General features: G+C 48.6%; 1 protein-coding gene and 1 long non-coding RNA gene across 4 annotated transcripts; one reads left to right on the top strand and one right to left on the bottom strand.

Moving 5' to 3' along the window:
- Positions 1-690: 690 nt before the first annotated feature.
- On the bottom strand, positions 691-7,689 carry LOC128151435 (uncharacterized). 3 transcript variants are annotated; one of them, XR_008238374.1, is made up of 3 exons: positions 7,487-7,689; positions 2,635-2,803; positions 691-1,736 (listed from the first exon to the last, which is right to left on the bottom strand). It is a non-coding gene; the product is annotated as an uncharacterized LOC128151435 (long non-coding RNA). The 3 variants fall into 3 exon arrangements; XR_008238372.1 differs by lacking the exon at positions 2,635-2,803; XR_008238373.1 differs by lacking the exon at positions 7,487-7,689 and having other exon boundaries at positions 2,635-3,143.
- Positions 7,690-9,602: 1,913 nt separating this feature from the next.
- WFIKKN2 (WAP, follistatin/kazal, immunoglobulin, kunitz and netrin domain containing 2) lies at positions 9,603-15,963 on the top strand. Its single transcript, XM_052808890.1, has 2 exons — positions 9,603-10,223; positions 12,446-15,963. The coding sequence occupies exons 1-2, from the start codon at positions 10,023-10,025 to the stop codon at positions 13,955-13,957; spliced, it is 1,713 nt and encodes a 570-aa protein (XP_052664850.1). The 5' UTR covers positions 9,603-10,022; the 3' UTR covers positions 13,958-15,963.
- The last annotated feature ends 1,936 nt before the right edge of the window (positions 15,964-17,899 follow it).

The following is a 17,899-nucleotide window of genomic DNA, read 5'->3' as shown; positions in this document are numbered from 1 at the left end:
TGCCTGTCACTTGCAAATTCTTGCTAATACTTTAGGAGCTTATTGGAGGTCAGCACCAAACACCCAAACAGACTAATCTGTATTATAGACACATAATCAAAGTCACAAGGTTTTACATAATATATATTGGTGACACAAGAAGTGTTTGTTCGAATAATTTTGTCATCAAGATTAGTGGCCATGAAAGCCTCTACTGTGCACTAACCTGGTTTTCTATGGCCAGTGGTACACCAGATTCCTCAAAGAAATCGAGAAGGAGCTGAGAAAGTACAAACCAAGTATATGTTCTGAAACAGTAACAGTATTGGGTTTCTAGGCATGGCAAAGTTTAAAAAAAAAAAAAAGTATGTGTGTGTGAGCTAGAAAAGGTTGTGCTTAAGCTGCAGCTTAAGATGTGCAAACAAATGGCTGTAGATACAATTTTTTGCGTTCGTCATTTTTTTCAGACAGTTTTGGGGTTGCAGCAAATCACACCTCACACTCACATATCACTTCTGCGGCAATGGTAAGAAGTAGGGATTTAAAAGACGAACTGATGTCACTTGACCCACTTGTAAGCTTTATAGTCCCCTTCAGAGAGGTGGAAGCTGTGGCACAGAGGGAGTAAGTGGTCTAGGCTCACAGATTAAGTCAGTGGCAGAGGCAGGCACGGGTCCCATGTAGATAACAATTCCATATCGACAAATCTAATTGATTTTAAAAGGAAACTACTTTATGGAAATGTTTGGAAATGTATGGAAAAGTCTGATTTTCCACCCCGCGTAGAGCTTCGTAACTACGGTGTTACAGAAACACAAAAGAAAAATGTGTAAAATTACAAAAGAAGCAGCACAAAAGAAAAATTAATTCAAGACCATTTTCTCTGTGATGGGAAGAGACAAAGTCACAGCTCATGCCATGGGTTGCAGAGATGATGTAAAGATTTTCCAGGCACACAGGCCAGCTTGTTCTCATGGCTGACGCACAGCAAAGCCAAAGTTTTTGTGAGGGTACCCCAAATCCTCCCGTCTCACTGCAGGAGTTCACCCCACCGAACTGGAGTACCTAATTAGGAATCCCATTGCCCTAAACTTCCCCACAGTCAATGAGGACAGAGCGGGAGCGATGCCAGCCGGACATCTGCAGAAGAGAAATCAGAACTTGGGAGGGCTGAATCGTCCTCTAGATTTGCCACAATTCACATGCTGCTACCATGTGAACCCAGGGCTAAAATCACTCCGGCGGCTTTTACAGGAGTCCTGAAAGCTCCTTTGTGGAAGCAGAGCTGACTGAACTGGCCTTCAGGTCAAGAAAAACCAAGCACTGGGTGGGATTTCCAAGAGTGTTTGGCTGTAACCTCACCCCGCTTCCCTTTGAAGTCAGCAGAATATTTACCATCGACTTCAATCGAAGAAAAATCAGGCCATTACAGAGCGTGTTTGAAACGCTCGCCTCTAATGATGCTCCGATTCCTTTGTACCTCCCTGCTCAAAGGCAGCCTGCTGTGTCTATCATTAAAACACAATCCTAGCAATTGGTTAGATAACGCAGTGAGCCCAACGTGCAGGCCCCAGAGGCACAGGAAAATTATAACGATTAAACCACATGAATCTCTTAAGCATTACCTACAATTGCTCTGCCGGCCACCATCACATCAGGCAATCCAGGACTGGTTATCTTCAAAACTACCATGGAAAAGAAAGTGCTGCATTTCAGTGAACCCTGCTACGATGTAGGCTGCAGGTGGACTCTTCACGCTGCAAATAATAAAAGATCAGAATAGAATTAGGTAAAATCAGAAAGAGCAACAATGAAAAAAAGGAATTAAATGCAGACAAACAACCCATTGCCAGGGTGGGCAGGATTGGCTTGCTACTCTAAAGAACAATGGAAGTAGATCGTCACTGCTCTGCAGACATCACTTGCACCTCTAGCTTGTGTTCAGATCTGCTGAATGCTGGGAGAGGAGCACCCTGTTTATACCAGAGCTGCATTTAGACTTCTTTGGGCATTTCAAGTAACGGTGTCAGTGGCCCAAAAGAGATTACTGTTTCTGACGGCCGTCATCTGGGTCAAGCAACGCTGAGCGTATGATGTCTTGCATCTGGGGGTAAAATAGTACACAGGGCAAACTGAAATAAAATAGTTCACCTCTTGGGAAGACTGTTAATGTGCCCAACATACCAGGCAGGGGTCTGCTTCTGGCAGAGGTCACGCTCTGAGCATGGTTAGAGGATAGGCTGTGCAACCGCCAGGACCGCTAACAGCCAGCAAAGCCACATGAAGGCAATAACTCTTCAGTTAAAAAGAATTTTGTCCTAATTTAGATTTAAATTCCAAGAAGACAGAATTGACGCTAAAAGGATTTCATGATATTTGCAGAAATGGAAATAGTTCCATTTTGTGAAAATTAATTATTGTTTATAGCGAAGTTTTGGATACCAAACCCTCAGAGGAGCCTTGGGACTTCCAGGTTGTCTGGAGAAGCCAATGCTCATTGCCTGATGAAAAGCCCAGTTGCTGGGAGCTGCTCTGCATCTCCTGGAGAGGGTCCCAGCCACAGTGAGGGCTTCCAAACTTCGACACATTCAGTGGTTTGGTAAAGTCTCACAACGAAGCACAAAACCAGGCAAATCTGCAGCAGTTTTCTCTCACCTTACAAACTCTCAGCTCAGGCCTCATCCAGTGAAAGGCTCATAAACTTCCTAAAAGGATCGGCTCAGAGCGATGGTGAGATGGCACCTTCACACTGAAGTCACAGGGAATTAAGGTTTACGGTACAAACCAGGAGAAACTCTGGGTTTTCAAGGAAGAAAGATGACAGCTGGGGGAGGGGGTAAATTAAATTAGCACAGGAGATTAAAACCTTACAGTTTATATTAGTTGAATCACATCACAAACAAAAGCAACGTGACCTTTCTATATTGAATTAGCTTTTTGACAAGCAAATGGTGCCTGTGGGGTTGGAAGCAGGGTCTCGGGACTCCAGCCTTTCAATGGCTGTTGCTGTGTGACACTCACCAAGTGATTTCCTCCCAGCTTTAAATTCCTAAAAGCAAATAAGGGAGGTTAAATTAGGGTCATTTGCAGACTGAAGTGAATCTGTGCAATGGGTTTAATAATATTCATTAGCCTCCTACGTGTGGAACTAAATTAACCCACGTTCCCAGAGAAACACCACCAGCTTTGGTGAAAGATGCGCTGAGCACTCGGCCTGAGCATGCGCCAGGCCCGCACCTCACACTTATTCTCAGCTTTCATTCAAATCGAGCTGGAACCAAGCAGAAAAACTGAAAATCATAAACAAGAACAACAACAACCGTACCAGTTCAACTCTGAGGTTTTCATGCTATGGCTTATACAGCCGCAGCAGTGCTGCAAGACATGGGAACATTTCCATTTGCACACCGTGGATTTGGTGCCAGAGTTTCCTAAAGTGCTGTTACTGACGCTAGCCATGAAACCAACCACTAGTTACTAAAACTTGCAGCAAAGCAAGGTCTGCAAGCTCCTCTGCTGCAGCCGTGCGTTTGTGTGGTACGGATGTCACCCTTTTCAGCAGGTGACAGTACCCTTGTCCAGCCTGTACACCACGCAAGTAGGTAACTGAGAGGGCCTAACGTGAAAAGTGCTGGCCCTGCAATGATGCCACTGAGGCTGTGATTTCTGTTTCTTGGCTTTCCAGGTTGCATTAGGGATCTCAGGTTTCCCTAATTCAAAGCTTAACTGATGGAGCAGGTCTCGCTCCACGTTGAGGGTGACAGAGAACAGGGCTGGAAGGGACTTTGGGAAGGGGCTTAGACCCTCCTGCTCTAAGGCAGGGTGAACTAATTCCCAACATTTGACCTTTGCAATCTTGACAATCCAAAGATACCAACTCCATGGCCTCCCCGAATCATCTATGGGATACCTAAGGCTTTGCCTCTGAAAGAGAGATAGAAGGAGACGGGCCAGTGAAAGACAAGCCTCTGAGCCCAGCTTTTCCCCATATCTCACTGATAACTGGTTGATTATCTTCCTTTGTACCCTTTTTGCCTCTTGCTGTGCTGTTTCAGACAGCATAAACCTAGCAATAATGAACCATCATCAAACTGGCAATTGCTTCCTGCCCAGCTTACATTAGCAGAGAAAGAGAAAGCAAATGATGATTAGTCGTATGTCTGCACTCAAAGATAAAACCCCTGAGCAGAAGCCATCTGCCAAGGCATAAAATAATAATTCTGGCGCTAGCCTCGTCTGAGTGCAATGCCATCAGCTCTCACCGAAACACAACGTAACGCAGGCCTAATGCTGAGTTCTAGCAGGTGGCCCATAACCCTGTAATAAACTCCCTGACATTACTGATTTTTTCCCCCCAAACTGAGCCCTTTTGTCTAACTACATTAACTTCTGCTTACTGAGCATCTGCGCGTGAGGCAGAATGCACATAAAGAGCGGCTCATTTCGGTGAGCAATCGCTGCTCTAAATATGCCCCCAGTTCCCTGAGCCTGTCCGTACATGCTGTTATCTGCTCAGATGGGTTATTTCAGAAGTAAAAAACAGCACTTGTGAGTTATGGGTGCTTACAGGGAACCCTGACAACTAGGGGGAAACTGAAATATGCTCCCACTGCTAATTATGCGTATGAACAGCCCCCAAAATGGGACCCAGGCACGCCATTACCGTTGCATACCTTCAGCCCAAATCTGCCCCTGCTCGTATGCATGTGCTTCCAAAGCATGTGGTCAGCACGGCAGCCTTTGCCTTTGCTTTGATGTTCGGAGGTGCGTCACATGGTGCCGAAAATCCTGCTCCCTCGGCCAACCTCATGGCCGGCATGAGACATGCACTCTTCTGAGGGATGTGGAAAGGCATCCAAGCTGGGCTTCCTGGCCATCCCCCGAGCAGGTCCTGCCAAGGTTCATGGGAGCGGGGCATCTCTCGAAGGGGAAGATTTGGCCCTTTGCAGTCCAAAGCAAGCTAAAGCCGAGGTCCCGAGGCATTATCTGGATTTCTGCGTGGGTTTGGAAGCAACGTTACTGCTTGAGGCAAGCGGTTGGCAGCCGTGCTCCAAAAGGGATCTGGCAGTGACATTCTCAAATGTCTGGCTATCAGCTTTAAGTGCAGTAAGCTTTACATACAGACTGGAACATCGTTACTTTCTAAATGAGACAGAGGTGGTTTTTTTTAAATTACTTTTCTGTTCAGGCATTACATTTTCATCTGTGCATGGACAAGGAGCCACCTAAGGAGCGCGAATGATGATGGTGGGGCTGAAGAAGAGCGTGTCCCTGGGGCTGCCTGCGTGATCAGGGTCCCCAGGGAGTTAGTACCAGGTCCTGCGGTGCCCGGCTGCCCTGCGTGGAGGAGGAGGGAGGCCTCAGGGGCCAGGGTCTTTGCTTTAAGCTAAGCTTAAAGGCAGAAGAGGTCCAGCAGAGGCACACAGGTCCAACCTGCAACCCCCGGGCTTGCCTCTGCTGGCGGTGGGTGCTGCGGGCACCCATTGCACCCCCAGCAGAGACGAGTGCCCCCTCCAGCCGGGAGCCCTCATGTTTGTTAGGGCTCTAGATGCCACAACCAGCGAGCTACCACCCGGCAGCGATGAATCACAGCCGTGCCTGGAGAGGGGGTGGTTTGTGTTTGTGTTGGCAAAACTGGCTGCGAGTGGCGGCAGGCCCAGACAGCACGAGAGGCCGAATCTGGAAGGGCCCCTTTGCCGAGGCAGAGATCAATGGGAGATGGAGGTTTAACATCGCAGGGTGACAGTTCCTGCCAAGAGCCCTTCCACACTAAAACCAGCAAATCAATCTGCCATCCACGGAGTAAGTCCAGATGAGGATTGCTCGTTTTGACTAATGAATACGATCAACGGTTTGCTGTTCCTTTAAAAGTGGTTTAAGAAAAAAACCCAACACAATTATACTTTCCTGCGCATCAGAGAATCCTGTTTCCCTCCTCGATTAGAAGGGGTCACACCAAACACTGGGTCAACATTTGACGCAGCACAGAAGGGCAGGGACATCCCATAGGAGCTCAGCAAGAGGAAGAAAAAGGGCAAAGAAATTCTCATTTACAAAAACACAGCAACGGTTAAGCCAATTCTAGATCAACAGCCCTAACCAGGACCCTGGGCATCATAGGAGGGCTTTTCAGGACCATGGTGTAGTGTCAGATGGACGTCTGTGGAGCACAGGCTGGTCAGAGACCGCACGTCCCCACTGCTGGGAGCAGGTCCGGGATGTTGCTTTGTGCCATCGGGGCTCAGGTTTGTCCATCTGAGATCAAGAGAAAGCTTGTCCCAGCTCCCCATCCAACAGACTCAGATCAACACCTTGATCAGAAAGGGGCATCTGGGGGGAGTAGTGGAGTTTCTTCTAAGGCTTGAACTCATTTGGGAAGATCTTTATCACATCAGTATTTGACAGGGATGAGACAAGATAAGCCGTAAATTCAGCATACATAATAGATTTGTTCATACAAATGGAGAATAAGGATTATTTTATTTCTGATATTAAAGAAAAAAATGCACAGTGCTTTATAAACAGGAAAGAACAGAAAAAATTTGCCCAGGGACCTTGACAAAGACCCTGATTCACAGCTGGTGTTAGCTGGTAGTGTTCTGGAGTACCCAGTCAGATCCATTGAGGTCACTGCAGTTAAACTAATTTAAACCAGGTGAGAAAACAGCCCTCAGTGAAACCCAGGAGATACTGAGTGCATTAGGCAGACCTTGGCTGTCCATGCTGGGACAACCAGGGTCCCCGCTGTCCCCAAGCCAACCCGGGGCAGCCTGCATAGTGGTGTCCCCTCCTGGATGTGCTCCTCAGGTTTGGTAACAGCATGTCTGGGATGTTCTGGCAGGGACGGGGCAGCTGTCAAGGGTTATTCAGAGTCCTCACTGCCTCCTCTGACCTCAGGCGCTGCCTGCCCGCATTCACAGGGAGATTTATGGCCCTGTTTTCCTCTCTCTCCCGGCTGTGTTCAAGTGGCCAAGGGACTGATCCTTCATGGGGCTGAGCACTCCCTGTTCCTGGAGCGATGGGAATCGGAGGGGCACGGCATCTGTCCCGTTTCCATTGGATTAGGCCAGGATTTGATTCCCTAAGAGGCTTCCTATGCGAAAGTTTTGCTGAAAGCGTGATTTCTCAGTTAACACAGGCTTCCTGTGCCTCATTTATAATGATAGTACAGAGGCCCAACAAAACCGTCATTGTCGTTAATGATAATTGCTTTGCCCTTTTTCTCAAGCTCCTATGGGATGTCCTTGCCCCTCTCCGCTGTGCCAAGCTCTGGCCCAACATTTGGGATGACAATACATCAAATCCAGCCATTCAAATGGCCTTTCCTTGAATGACCCCACAAACCTGCAGTAGGGACACAATTAAATCAGCTGAGTTGCATGTCCTGTGCGACTGCTCCTTCAGCTGCACTCATTAACCTGTCACCTCTTGAGCTCCACCATCCTGGCCATCATGCACCAGGCATGATACTTGGGAGACAAAAGCAGAAAGGTGCGGTGGGACTTACCTGTCCCTGGAGACTATCCCTCTGGATGGAGGAGGACATAGCAAAGCGGAATACTGTTCTGTCTGTCTGATGCAAACCAGTGTCTGATTCTTCAGAACCCCACTCTGCTCCCCTGCAGCTGAAATGTGCCTCTGGGCAAGGGATCCTTGGTCTGGGAGGGGGGAAAAAAATAAGATAATGTTGTTTTTTCCTCCTTGGAAGGGAGTTCCACCTAGGGTGGGTCTACACTGGTGGGTCTCACTCAACGTGGCCAAAGCTTGCAAGGAGGTGGCTTTCTGGCACCAGGAGAGGAGATGGAGGCTGCGAGAACACCGTGGACCCGCCAGCTCCCCACCTCTGGCCCAGCGGGTAAAGGGGTAAAACAGCCCCAAAAGACTCAAGATGGCAGGGAAAAATGACAACCATGGATACACAGTGGCAATGCCATGAACCAAGGGCAAATTCCCTGCACATACAGCGTCTGTTGGGGTCATCACAGCAGCTCCTCCAGCGCCCGGGATACTCGCACTCTTCAAGACCCACATACAGCTGGTTTCAAAGCTTATCTGTAGTCAGTTTTACAATATAAAGTGTCTTTGTTTAATCAACAGAACCACTAATACATGTGATTTTGTTGTTAATAGAGCTGTAAGAATTTTAAGTACCTCTTGGGAATGTGTCATTTTTGGTTGGCTTTTTTAGGCATCACAGGGTGCTGCGTTTGTCTTTGTAAACAAGTACTGAATAAAACATTTTGCGCACAGCCGCACTTTGTACAAGTGTCATGCAGGTTTCTAAAGTTTCAGAGAGAATAAATCAACTGCAAACTGCTGCCTGGCGGTTGACTTCGCTCCTTATAAATAGCTAATTTGGACAACTTCTCTCCGCACGTCATATGAAATTCAAATACTGTGCATATCGTTAATGCGGTCACACAAATCAAAACTGCTACAGCCTCTTTTATAAGCCTGGGTTGCCACAGAAATGCCACAGCCAAGGGCAGATCGGCTTCAGGTTGCTCTCCCTTCCTTTCGGAGGCGATCCTTGGGAAGCACCAGCGGGTCACTGCGCTCTGCTGCCTTGCCCCAGGGGAGGAGCAGGAGCCCCATGGCCTGGGGCACTGCCTGCGTGGTGGCCCAGTTCACTGCTGGTTGTACTGGTTGGCAGCCTTCATCACTCAGGGGGCAGTTAGGCCCAAACTCTGCCATGAAAAGCAACCCTGGCTTAATAAACCCAATGGCAAAACTTTACTAAATCAAGGGTTGATTGCGCCTGGGTCTGTCGGCTTTGCAGCGCTTAGCGCTGGGCACAGGACAGATGCACAACCTTCCCTCCTCCCAAAGCACAGCGCGCTGCTGGTCCGGCCCTGCTGAACCCCAACGTGGGATGCAAACTTACCTGGTCCTCCCAGGAGGCTCTTAGTACCGTGCAGGATCCATCCAAGCTAGCCCAGAACTCAGCCCAAAGGCTCTAATCCTGGAAGGTGCTGAGCGACTCTGACTTCTGCTGCTCGTCTCTGGATTTTGGCACGTGTTCAGCACGAGCAGGATCAGCCCCTTGCTGTAATAATCAGGGAACGAGGAACTCAGCTTGAGTGGATTTCCCCCCCGCCCCCCAATGCAAAAATGCTGTACATTCCTTTATGCAGGTTTCCATAGAGTTGAACTTCTACTATTTTTTTGTTGTCGCTGTTAAAGGGGTCGGCAATGCACTGTACAATGGGATCTGGCTGTCAGGAAATGTGGAGGAATTCAGGGACACTTTTAACATCTTGCTGGTGGGGTTGGAGGGCAGCATTAAAACCAGCATCCTGGAAATCTCCCCACCAAAGAGGAGGAAAAAGCCCGGAGGAGTCCCGGGAGAAGTTATGAAGACATACTGCTTTGTCGATCCTGAGTTTAAACAAGTTATTTCTTCCCTACTTCCTTTGTTAAAATATGATATTCTAGCTTTAATTGCTTCAATCCTATTACTTGTTCCTTTTAGCAAGTGATTGTGTAGCCCCTTGCCGTGGGGAAATCCCCTGACTGCGGGTCCGTGTTATTTAGACAAGTACTCTTTCAGAAGTAAATGCCATTCTTAGCATAGGGAAGTACTTTAGGTCTAAAGGGGTTAAGAAGGCCTCCCTGCATTCAGAAACATGCAGGGGTCCCACCGTGCCAGTTCCAGCCTTTTGAACTCTTTCCAGCTTTTTTTTCTTGCAACAAATCTGTCTGACTGCCACCAGGACATAGGAAGCGTGTGCCTGTCAAAGAAATCAAGTTTACTTTTTCTGACTTGTTAACAGAGGCAGGGTATAAATAGAGCTAACTCTGCTCAGACTATTAGCATTTCTCTTAAATTAAGGGGGTAACTTCCTAGGACCTTTAATCCAATGAGGTCCAGACCAAACTGCACTATCAGCAGAGGCAGCAAAGGAGCTTGCTGAAGTTTTTACAAAAGTCAGGTGCATTTGGGTTCCTCGAAAATTTAAGGCTTACCAAAAAAAAAAGCAACCCCGAGCAAACAAGAACTACCTCCAGCTTGGTCACTGCCATTGCCCTGGAGAAGTTCTGAGATGTTGTTGGTGCTGTTCATTCGGTGGATGTGGATCTTGCTGGGGAAGAGCAGTGTCCTCTTGCTTCTGGAGGTCTCTCTGAAAGGGAGAGCTCTACCTCCAATCCGGTATTCCCACGCTGGGATATGCCCCAATGACATGAACCCCAACCTGTGGGTAGACGCGCAGAGCACTTGCAAGAGAGAGTGCGAAGCTGATCTGGTGAGTGATGCACGTTTTTATCTCTCTGCGTCGCGGGCGACGGGGTTTGTCGGTGGGCTTGTTTGCACCGCAGTCTGCTTCTGTTCCAGATAGAAAGGCGCCGGCGCTGTGCGGGACTTGGTGCAGACAGCGCACGTATTTAATTGACCCGTGACCTATATAAAATAGAAAAGGTTCGATGAGTTACCAGTTAAGTGGGGAGGTGTGTGGCAGCTGTCACTTTTGTCGATGTGGGTACAGCACTCGCTCTCTTTGATCATTTTCCTTGCTTTCTTGTCAAAAGAAACGTCCGAATTTGATACTCCAGAACTCGGCATGCCCTGGGGCCAAGCCGTAGTATTTTAGCAGTGTCACCACGCGCTTTGTTGGTGGTGGCCATCATCAATGCTTTATATTCCTGGGAGGAATCCTGTATGAAATGGTTTGATTTAACATGTAAATCATCAGCCTTTGCTGCACTTGAAACACAAAGCGTGCTTGGAGTGCAAAACAGGGGCATGGTTAAAATGACCACGCAGATGTTCTCTGTGATGCTTCCAGCTCGAAATGTGCTTAGCTTACAACCCTAAAATTCATTTTTCAACCTGTCAGCACTGCCAGCTCAAGCTGGCATCTGAAAATACCTGCTCGTCCTGCCTCTTACATCATGTCCAACAGCAAAGCTCCTGCAGCCCAAACCAGGCTGACAGCAACATGTCCCGTGCTGAAAAAAAGTCATTGGGTTTATGTTCTGTAGCCAGGTTGTTTCTGCAATGCTAAAAGGAGCGGGGGGGGGGGCGGGGGCGGATAAAGAAAAAGGCTGGCCATCAAGTAAACAAAGAGATTTGCTCAGATGGATCCCATGTGTTACGAATGAAGGTGCTGGTTTTACTTTTGCCATTCCCAAATAAGCCCCCTTTATTTCAACTACCAGGTGCAGCAATGAATATTAAAACACTTGCAAAACCCCAGCTGCAGCAGCAGAGGACGTTGTTTGAATAACGTACTGGTCAAAAACTGAAAGCCAGAAGCCACTGGCTAAAAATACTCACTTTTGCTTTGTGGCAGCACAGAGTCCCGGGACCTAGCGTGGAGTGAGTGGTCTGCAAGCAGCCAAGGACTCTGTCACCAACTTTGCTAAAGCCATGCTCCTTAACCTCAGCCGAAACCATTACCCGTTCTGGTTTCTAACTGCTTCTGAAACCTAGTAATGTGCTGCTGGAAATGGGGAAAGAGTTATGTTATTAGGTCATCTTTTTCCCAATAAGGAAAGGATACTGGACTCAGGGGAAGCTATTTAGTTTGGTAGCTTAAAAAACATTTTGTTCTCACTTACGGAGAAAGCCATTGGATTTCAGGGGGGGTTGCAGAGGTTTTAACACACGGTGGAAGTGTGCCCTGTTGTGTACATGGTAGCAGCGTTCATGGTCCCTTAAAGTAATCCCTAACAACACAGCAGCTGTGATCACACATATCAAATACCTTTTCTGCACAGAAGATGAAAATTCTGCTAAAATTAACTGCAATTTAGAGCTGACTGTAGCTGAGACGGGGTGTAATAAATCACTAGAAGAGCCATGCTGCATTTGAAAATAGGACTAAAATAGGACAGAGGAGCCATAATGAGCTGTTTTGGGTTTGTTTTTCTAAATACCATAGAAAAATTATTTTTGGAGCAAGAATTTCCTTACTTTTGAGATATTCTATTATTTCCTCTACAATGTGAACAATTACAAATCCTTGGCAGTTTCACCTCCAAGAGTAGGCTGTTAGTCTCAGGGAATTCAAATAATACTTTACATACTTCTGTGGAAAATAAGAAGGATTACTGCCTACAGCCATATGATAAGACTTTCCATCCGCTCTTGTTTCTCAGGGCTTGTCCTCAGGCATTTCGGAGAGCGCGGAAGGGGGGTTGTTGGTTCGGTAGTCAAGCAGTCCATGTGACTCTAGGAAAGACTTATGATGAGGTTAGTGTTTAAGAAACAGAAATACATTTTCCTTCTCGAGAGTCTTCTCTTGAAGCACTTCAGGTGTTTAGACATCTCTCGGGAGATACTGGGGGGGGGAATGTTTCTACTCATTGCCGGTGGGGAGACTGAGTTTCAGGCCACAGATATCTGTGGCAGACCAGGTCCCCTGAGCTAACACCTCGAAAGGTTCTGGGCACTCTGCTTGCTGGGTCTCTAAAAAGGACTTTACTCTGTCCCCAGTAACGATCAGGTCATTTTCTTTCCCCGCAGGAGTGCGAGACCTTTGAGAAGTGCTGCCCCAATGTCTGCGGAACGAAGAGTTGCGTGGCGGCTCGGTACATGGACGTCAAGGGGAAAAAGGGGCCGGTGGGAATGCCCAAAGAGGCAACCTGTGACCGTTTCATGTGCATCCAGCAAGGCTCAGAGTGCGACATCTGGGACGGGCAACCCGTCTGCAAGTGCAAGGACAGGTGTGAGAAGGAGCCGAGCTTCACCTGTGCCTCCGACGGGCTCACCTACTACAACAAGTGCTACATGGATGCAGAAGCTTGCATCAAAGGCATTACACTGAATGTAGTCACCTGTAGGTACCATCTGACCTGGCCAAACACCAGCCCTATCCCACCAGAAACAACAGCTCGCCCTACTACTGCCTATTCCGAGACGACGGTCATTGACATCTTGCCGCCTGCTCTAGTGAACAACCCCGTCCATCAGTCAGTCTACGTGGGAGAGACCGTCAGCTTCCTCTGTGATGTTACAGGGAGACCCAAGCCAGAAATCACGTGGGAAAAGCAGGTCGACGGGAAAGACAAAGTCATCATGAAGCCGAATCACGTCAGAGGGAATGTCGTGGTCACCAACATCGCCCAGCTGGTCATCTACAACACCCAGCTCCAAGACGCAGGCATCTACACCTGCACTGCCAAAAACAGCGGTGGCCTTCTCAGGGCTGATTTCCCTTTGTCAGTCATCAAAGGAGAACCCACATCCAAAGAAGCTTCCCAAAACAAAACACATTTTCCAACCGATGAGTGCCTGAAGCAACCAGACAGCGAAGACTGTGGGGAAGAGCAGACCAGGTGGTACTATGATGCAAAGAAAAACAACTGCTTTACTTTCATCTATGGGAACTGCAACAGCAACCTCAACCACTTTGAGACCTACGAGAACTGTATGCTAACATGCATGAATGGCCCAATCAACATTTGCAATCTGCCAGCCCTCCAAGGTCACTGCAAGGCCTATGAGCCCAGATGGGCCTATAACAGCTTGACAAAGCAGTGCCAGTCCTTCATTTATGGCGGGTGCGGAGGCAACGAGAACAACTTCGAGAGCCGGGAAGCCTGCGAAGAGATGTGCCCTTTCCCGAAGAACACGCACTGCAAAGCTTGCAAACCACGCCAGAAGCTGGTGACAAGCTTCTGCAAAAGCGACTTTGTCATCCTGGGCCGTATAACAGAGCTGACGGAAGACCAAGACTCGGGACATGCCCTGGTGACAGTGGAGGAGATTCTCAAAGATGAAAAAATGGGATTAAAATTCCTGGGGAAGGAACCACTAGAAATCACGCTTTTGAACATGGACTGGAGCTGCCCATGTCCCAACATGACCACAGTGGATGGCCAGCTCATCATCATGGGAGATGTCCACAACGGCATGGCTGTCCTACAGCCAGACAGCTTTGTGGGGACCTCCAGCATCCGGCGCGTGCGGAAACTCCGCGAAGTCATCCACAAGAAAACCTGTGAGCTTTTGAAAGAGTTCCTAGGATTGCATTAACCTCCTTCACACGTGTCAGCCTTCCAGACCCGTGTGTTATGTAGGGCTAACAAGCGCTAGGCTAGTGCACAAACTAAACAAGCTGTTTGAAAATACACTGTAGGAATTATGCAGAACCCTTATTTTAATCCATTAATGATGCTTAGCAACAATGTAGTATGTTCTTTGGCAAGCACGTAAAACAGCAGCAAAAGGCTATTAATCTTGCATTGAAATCAATTCGTCCATATAGGAGTGCCATTTAACTAGATGACTCACTGCAGTAATTATACAATTTTTATGTAGCTTCCATCATAAATGATGGAATTCATAGCATTTGTTTATCTAATTGGTACACAGCTAAGTAATATATAATGTCAACTTAATCTGTCTCATTTACAGTATGGAAATGTTATGGTAAGTCATTATAAGTAAGTCACACTCTTGTCTCCTCATAGCAGCACTAATATTTTAAGAGGAAAGCCTGTAAATTATTGTCTGTATTTACAGTTGTGCACATTTAACCAATCTATGCATTACGAATTTGCTTCTTTTAATTGAAATTTTCCTAGCAGTTTTCTCTGGATCGTACCTCGTTTTTAAATGGCAACTACTACCTATCTTGCAATCCTTACTGGAGAAAAACTCCCTTCATCCTATGCCCAGGACAACAGGTCCCTGTAGAAGCTCAAGGCACGGTCCCACCCTGAAATGACTTTTCTGTCATCAGAACAAGGTCAGCAAACACCCTCATTCCATTGCACTTCCCTGTTTCTGTTTTAATCAATATATTGTCTATCACAAAAAGTCCAAGGCAGAAGGATGGCAGTGTGCTGCCAGCTGTCTTGCTTTTGAAAATCCTTTACACCTGAGCATATGCAGCAATTTATTGCTTATTTTCATTAGAAATCCTGCTTTTATAGGTGAGAGAGTAAAGTAAGAGGAGTCAGGACAAAATTCAAAATAGAAAAGTGCAATACACAGTCTGCAGACTGTATCACACAGACACAGAGCTGTTGAAAGCAAACTGCACAGACACAGACATGCAGAGTGGGCACTCTTTAAAGGCATTTATCAATTCGACCCTTTTAGAGCATTCTTGCAAACCATGGAAAACATTTTCCGCCAGGCCAATGTATATATGCGTATGAATAAATACCCTAAGACAGCACGGGCTGTGGGTGTGAGCGCGTGCAGACACATAGGATTGATCATTTTAACATTTGTGTGTCCAAAAATGTAACATTTGCCTATGCAAAAATCCTTAAATAAAGAAAAGGCTGATCCTGGAAAAATCCTGCCTCTGCTAAGGACTGTCATTGCAGGGAAGAGGGGCGAGCGTGGCATGGCGAGCCTTATCATTGCTCGCTCTTTGGTGGGTTCGGCGAGTTACTACGGCGGTGCCCAGAGCTTTCTGCCTTGCACAAAAGGCCAGTTCAAGGCTGGACCGGTGTCAAGACACGTTTGGGCGAGAGGAAGGAAGGTGCAGGGAGCGCTGCTCCGTGGTGCCATCTGACGGGCTTGCTGCGGGGTGGGCGGCAGGACGGCGGGCACGCGTCTGCTTCTGCACGTGCGTGTTGGGGCTGGGTATGGTTAAGGGCCGGGGGAAGGAGATTAAATAGGCAGATGCTGGGCTTCAGCATGACGTGCAAGGCTCTAAACTCCCCCCCCTGGAGCCTGCACACGTTGGATATTTTGCTGTTGCAGGGAGGAAAACTAACAGTGAGGGTAACGGCGTTGAATGTGGGGCCAGCTGTGGTTTCTGTGAAGGCTTTCCATGCCCTGCACCAGACACGGGCAGCGACCGCAGCGTGATGGAGAACTGGGCTCCTCTCCAAGTGGTCTGGGCTTGGGTTACGTCCAAAATGCTCCGGCAACAGGAATGGATCTAAATCTCCAGTTATTTGTATAATTTCAGAAGAAGCTGGGTGGGAGGGAGAGGAGCCTGCTTCAGACTTGCTCACCAAGAAAATATCTGCTTGGTTTATCGTTGCACCTTTCCTACATGTAAATGAGAAAAACTCCGATTAAAGGTCTATAACGATTGTGTATGTTCTTGTGAGGACCATTTTCTGGAGCTGGGAGATGCCAGCTCCGCTGCCCCCTGAAGCGGTTAGCACCTCTGCCGGATCATCCCTGGCTGTAGCAAGTCTCACTTGTTTCGATGGCTCATCTATCATTTTTCAAGCAAGCCGTAGGAAGTGGCATGTTCTTGCTGTACTTTCTAACACAGAGGCATCGGAGGATGAAGGTTTAATAAAGACTGGCTTTATATGGCTCTTTTTTTTTCCAAAAGCTAAAGGATTTTGCAAGTGTGGGAGTGTTGGAGTGACTCGGGAGACATGTACCCGGTTGTTCCAGAAGAGCTGGGATGCAAACGTAGCTGAGAGCAAAAAGCACACGATTCATCGCTTTTCCAGCTAGCACATTACAGTGCTTAAGCCTGGGGTCTAAAACGCAGTCTTAACTTCTACTCTGTTAAAGCCCTGGGAATTAAGCCTGCACTTAAGCGAAGTAAGCGTGCAAGTGATCTGCTGCGCTGCGACCCAGGGTTGCGCAAGGCGTAACGTGTCTCCCAGCCCCCTTCGGGCACGCAGTCCTGGTGTGCGAGGGCTTGCTTGCGCGGGGGATCCCAGGGACGTTTTGGGTCAGTTTTCCAAAGTGGTGCAGTGCAAGGGGACACTGAACAGGCCAGCCCAGCTCCCAGACGCAGTACACCCACACTCGCGTAGCTCCTGCCCAAACCTACGGAGCCAGGTTGCTTCCAAGCCCCGCGGTGTCTGCGGGACGGCTCTGTGCCGGGTCGCCGCACCCTCGGCACGAGGGCGAGCGTCAAACCCAGCTGCCATCCCTCACCGGTCCCGCGCGGGGACGCGCTCCCTGCTCTGCTATGGATCGGGTTGATCCGTTCGGCTCCTGTGGTGCCACGCGGGCGTGCCAGCCGGGACCAGCTTGGTGCCAGCAAGCAGCCCCACAGTGACAGGTCGCCCAGAGAAAACAAATATTGGACGTGACAAGCCCCACTGGGAGACCCCCGGGGGCACAGAGGGCTGCGCTCTGCGGTACTGAAACACCACGTCTGTCCCGAGGCAGAAGGAGCAGCGCCGTGGGCATCCCCTCGCCTGCTCGCCGAGGGGGAAAAACCATCCCTGGCCATCCTGAGAGCACCGCACCTCCCCGTGGCATGGGACTGACCCTAACCCCGAGCCTCTCCACCTTCTGACCTTGAAGAATTTAGCTCTCCACTCAAAGCTAGTATTTTAGTTCAGCCTCTCATTAAACCCTTAAGAAGCCTAAAATTCAAGTCTGACCAGTCAGCCAGCCCGAGGAAAGCCTACGCACAGGGCCAGGCGCTGAAGGATGTTGTTAAAGCCTTTGCAAAGCTAATAGGTACTTGCATGCGGCTCCTGATCAGAAAATCCCTTTTGTGTTGCTCATGCCCTCAGTTTTCCATCCTGCTCTCTGGGCTGCATCTCTCTAGGTTGCCAGAAAGCTGGAAGGACACGCCGGTATTTAAAGTTTGTATTAAGCATACGAAAGGAGAGAGAGAGAAAGGGAAAAGCCTGCTTGACTCCTCTCCTTGCACAGCAGCGGGCTGGGAAGGAGCACGAGTGCCTGTTTGAGGCTCCGGGGAAGCGCTGGAGGAAGGATGCCACCTCCAAAGCCGCATGGCCACGGCCAGCGGCCGCTGTCAAAGCTCTCCTCCACGTGCGGACACCAGAGAAGCAGCGTTTTCTGCAGACACTGGCCTGGGAAGCAGCAAGGGAGCAGAGCCACGTTAGCTGGGTCGGAGACCTGCAGGACGTCCCCGGGGCTCAGGGACGGATTGGGGAGGCAGGAGGAAAGCGCAGAGCCGCTGGCCCCAGCGCGGCATGCCCACCTCCCAGTCTGGAGTGAAGATGAAATGTGCAACACGTGAATCTGCAAACCCTGCAGCTAGAGCTCAATGGAAACCATCTAGCA

This window comes from Harpia harpyja, chromosome 14 (assembly GCF_026419915.1).
Source record: "Harpia harpyja isolate bHarHar1 chromosome 14, bHarHar1 primary haplotype, whole genome shotgun sequence".
Taxonomy (NCBI): Eukaryota; Metazoa; Chordata; class Aves; order Accipitriformes; family Accipitridae; genus Harpia; species Harpia harpyja.
This window is presented reverse-complemented; position numbering and strand designations above follow the sequence as displayed.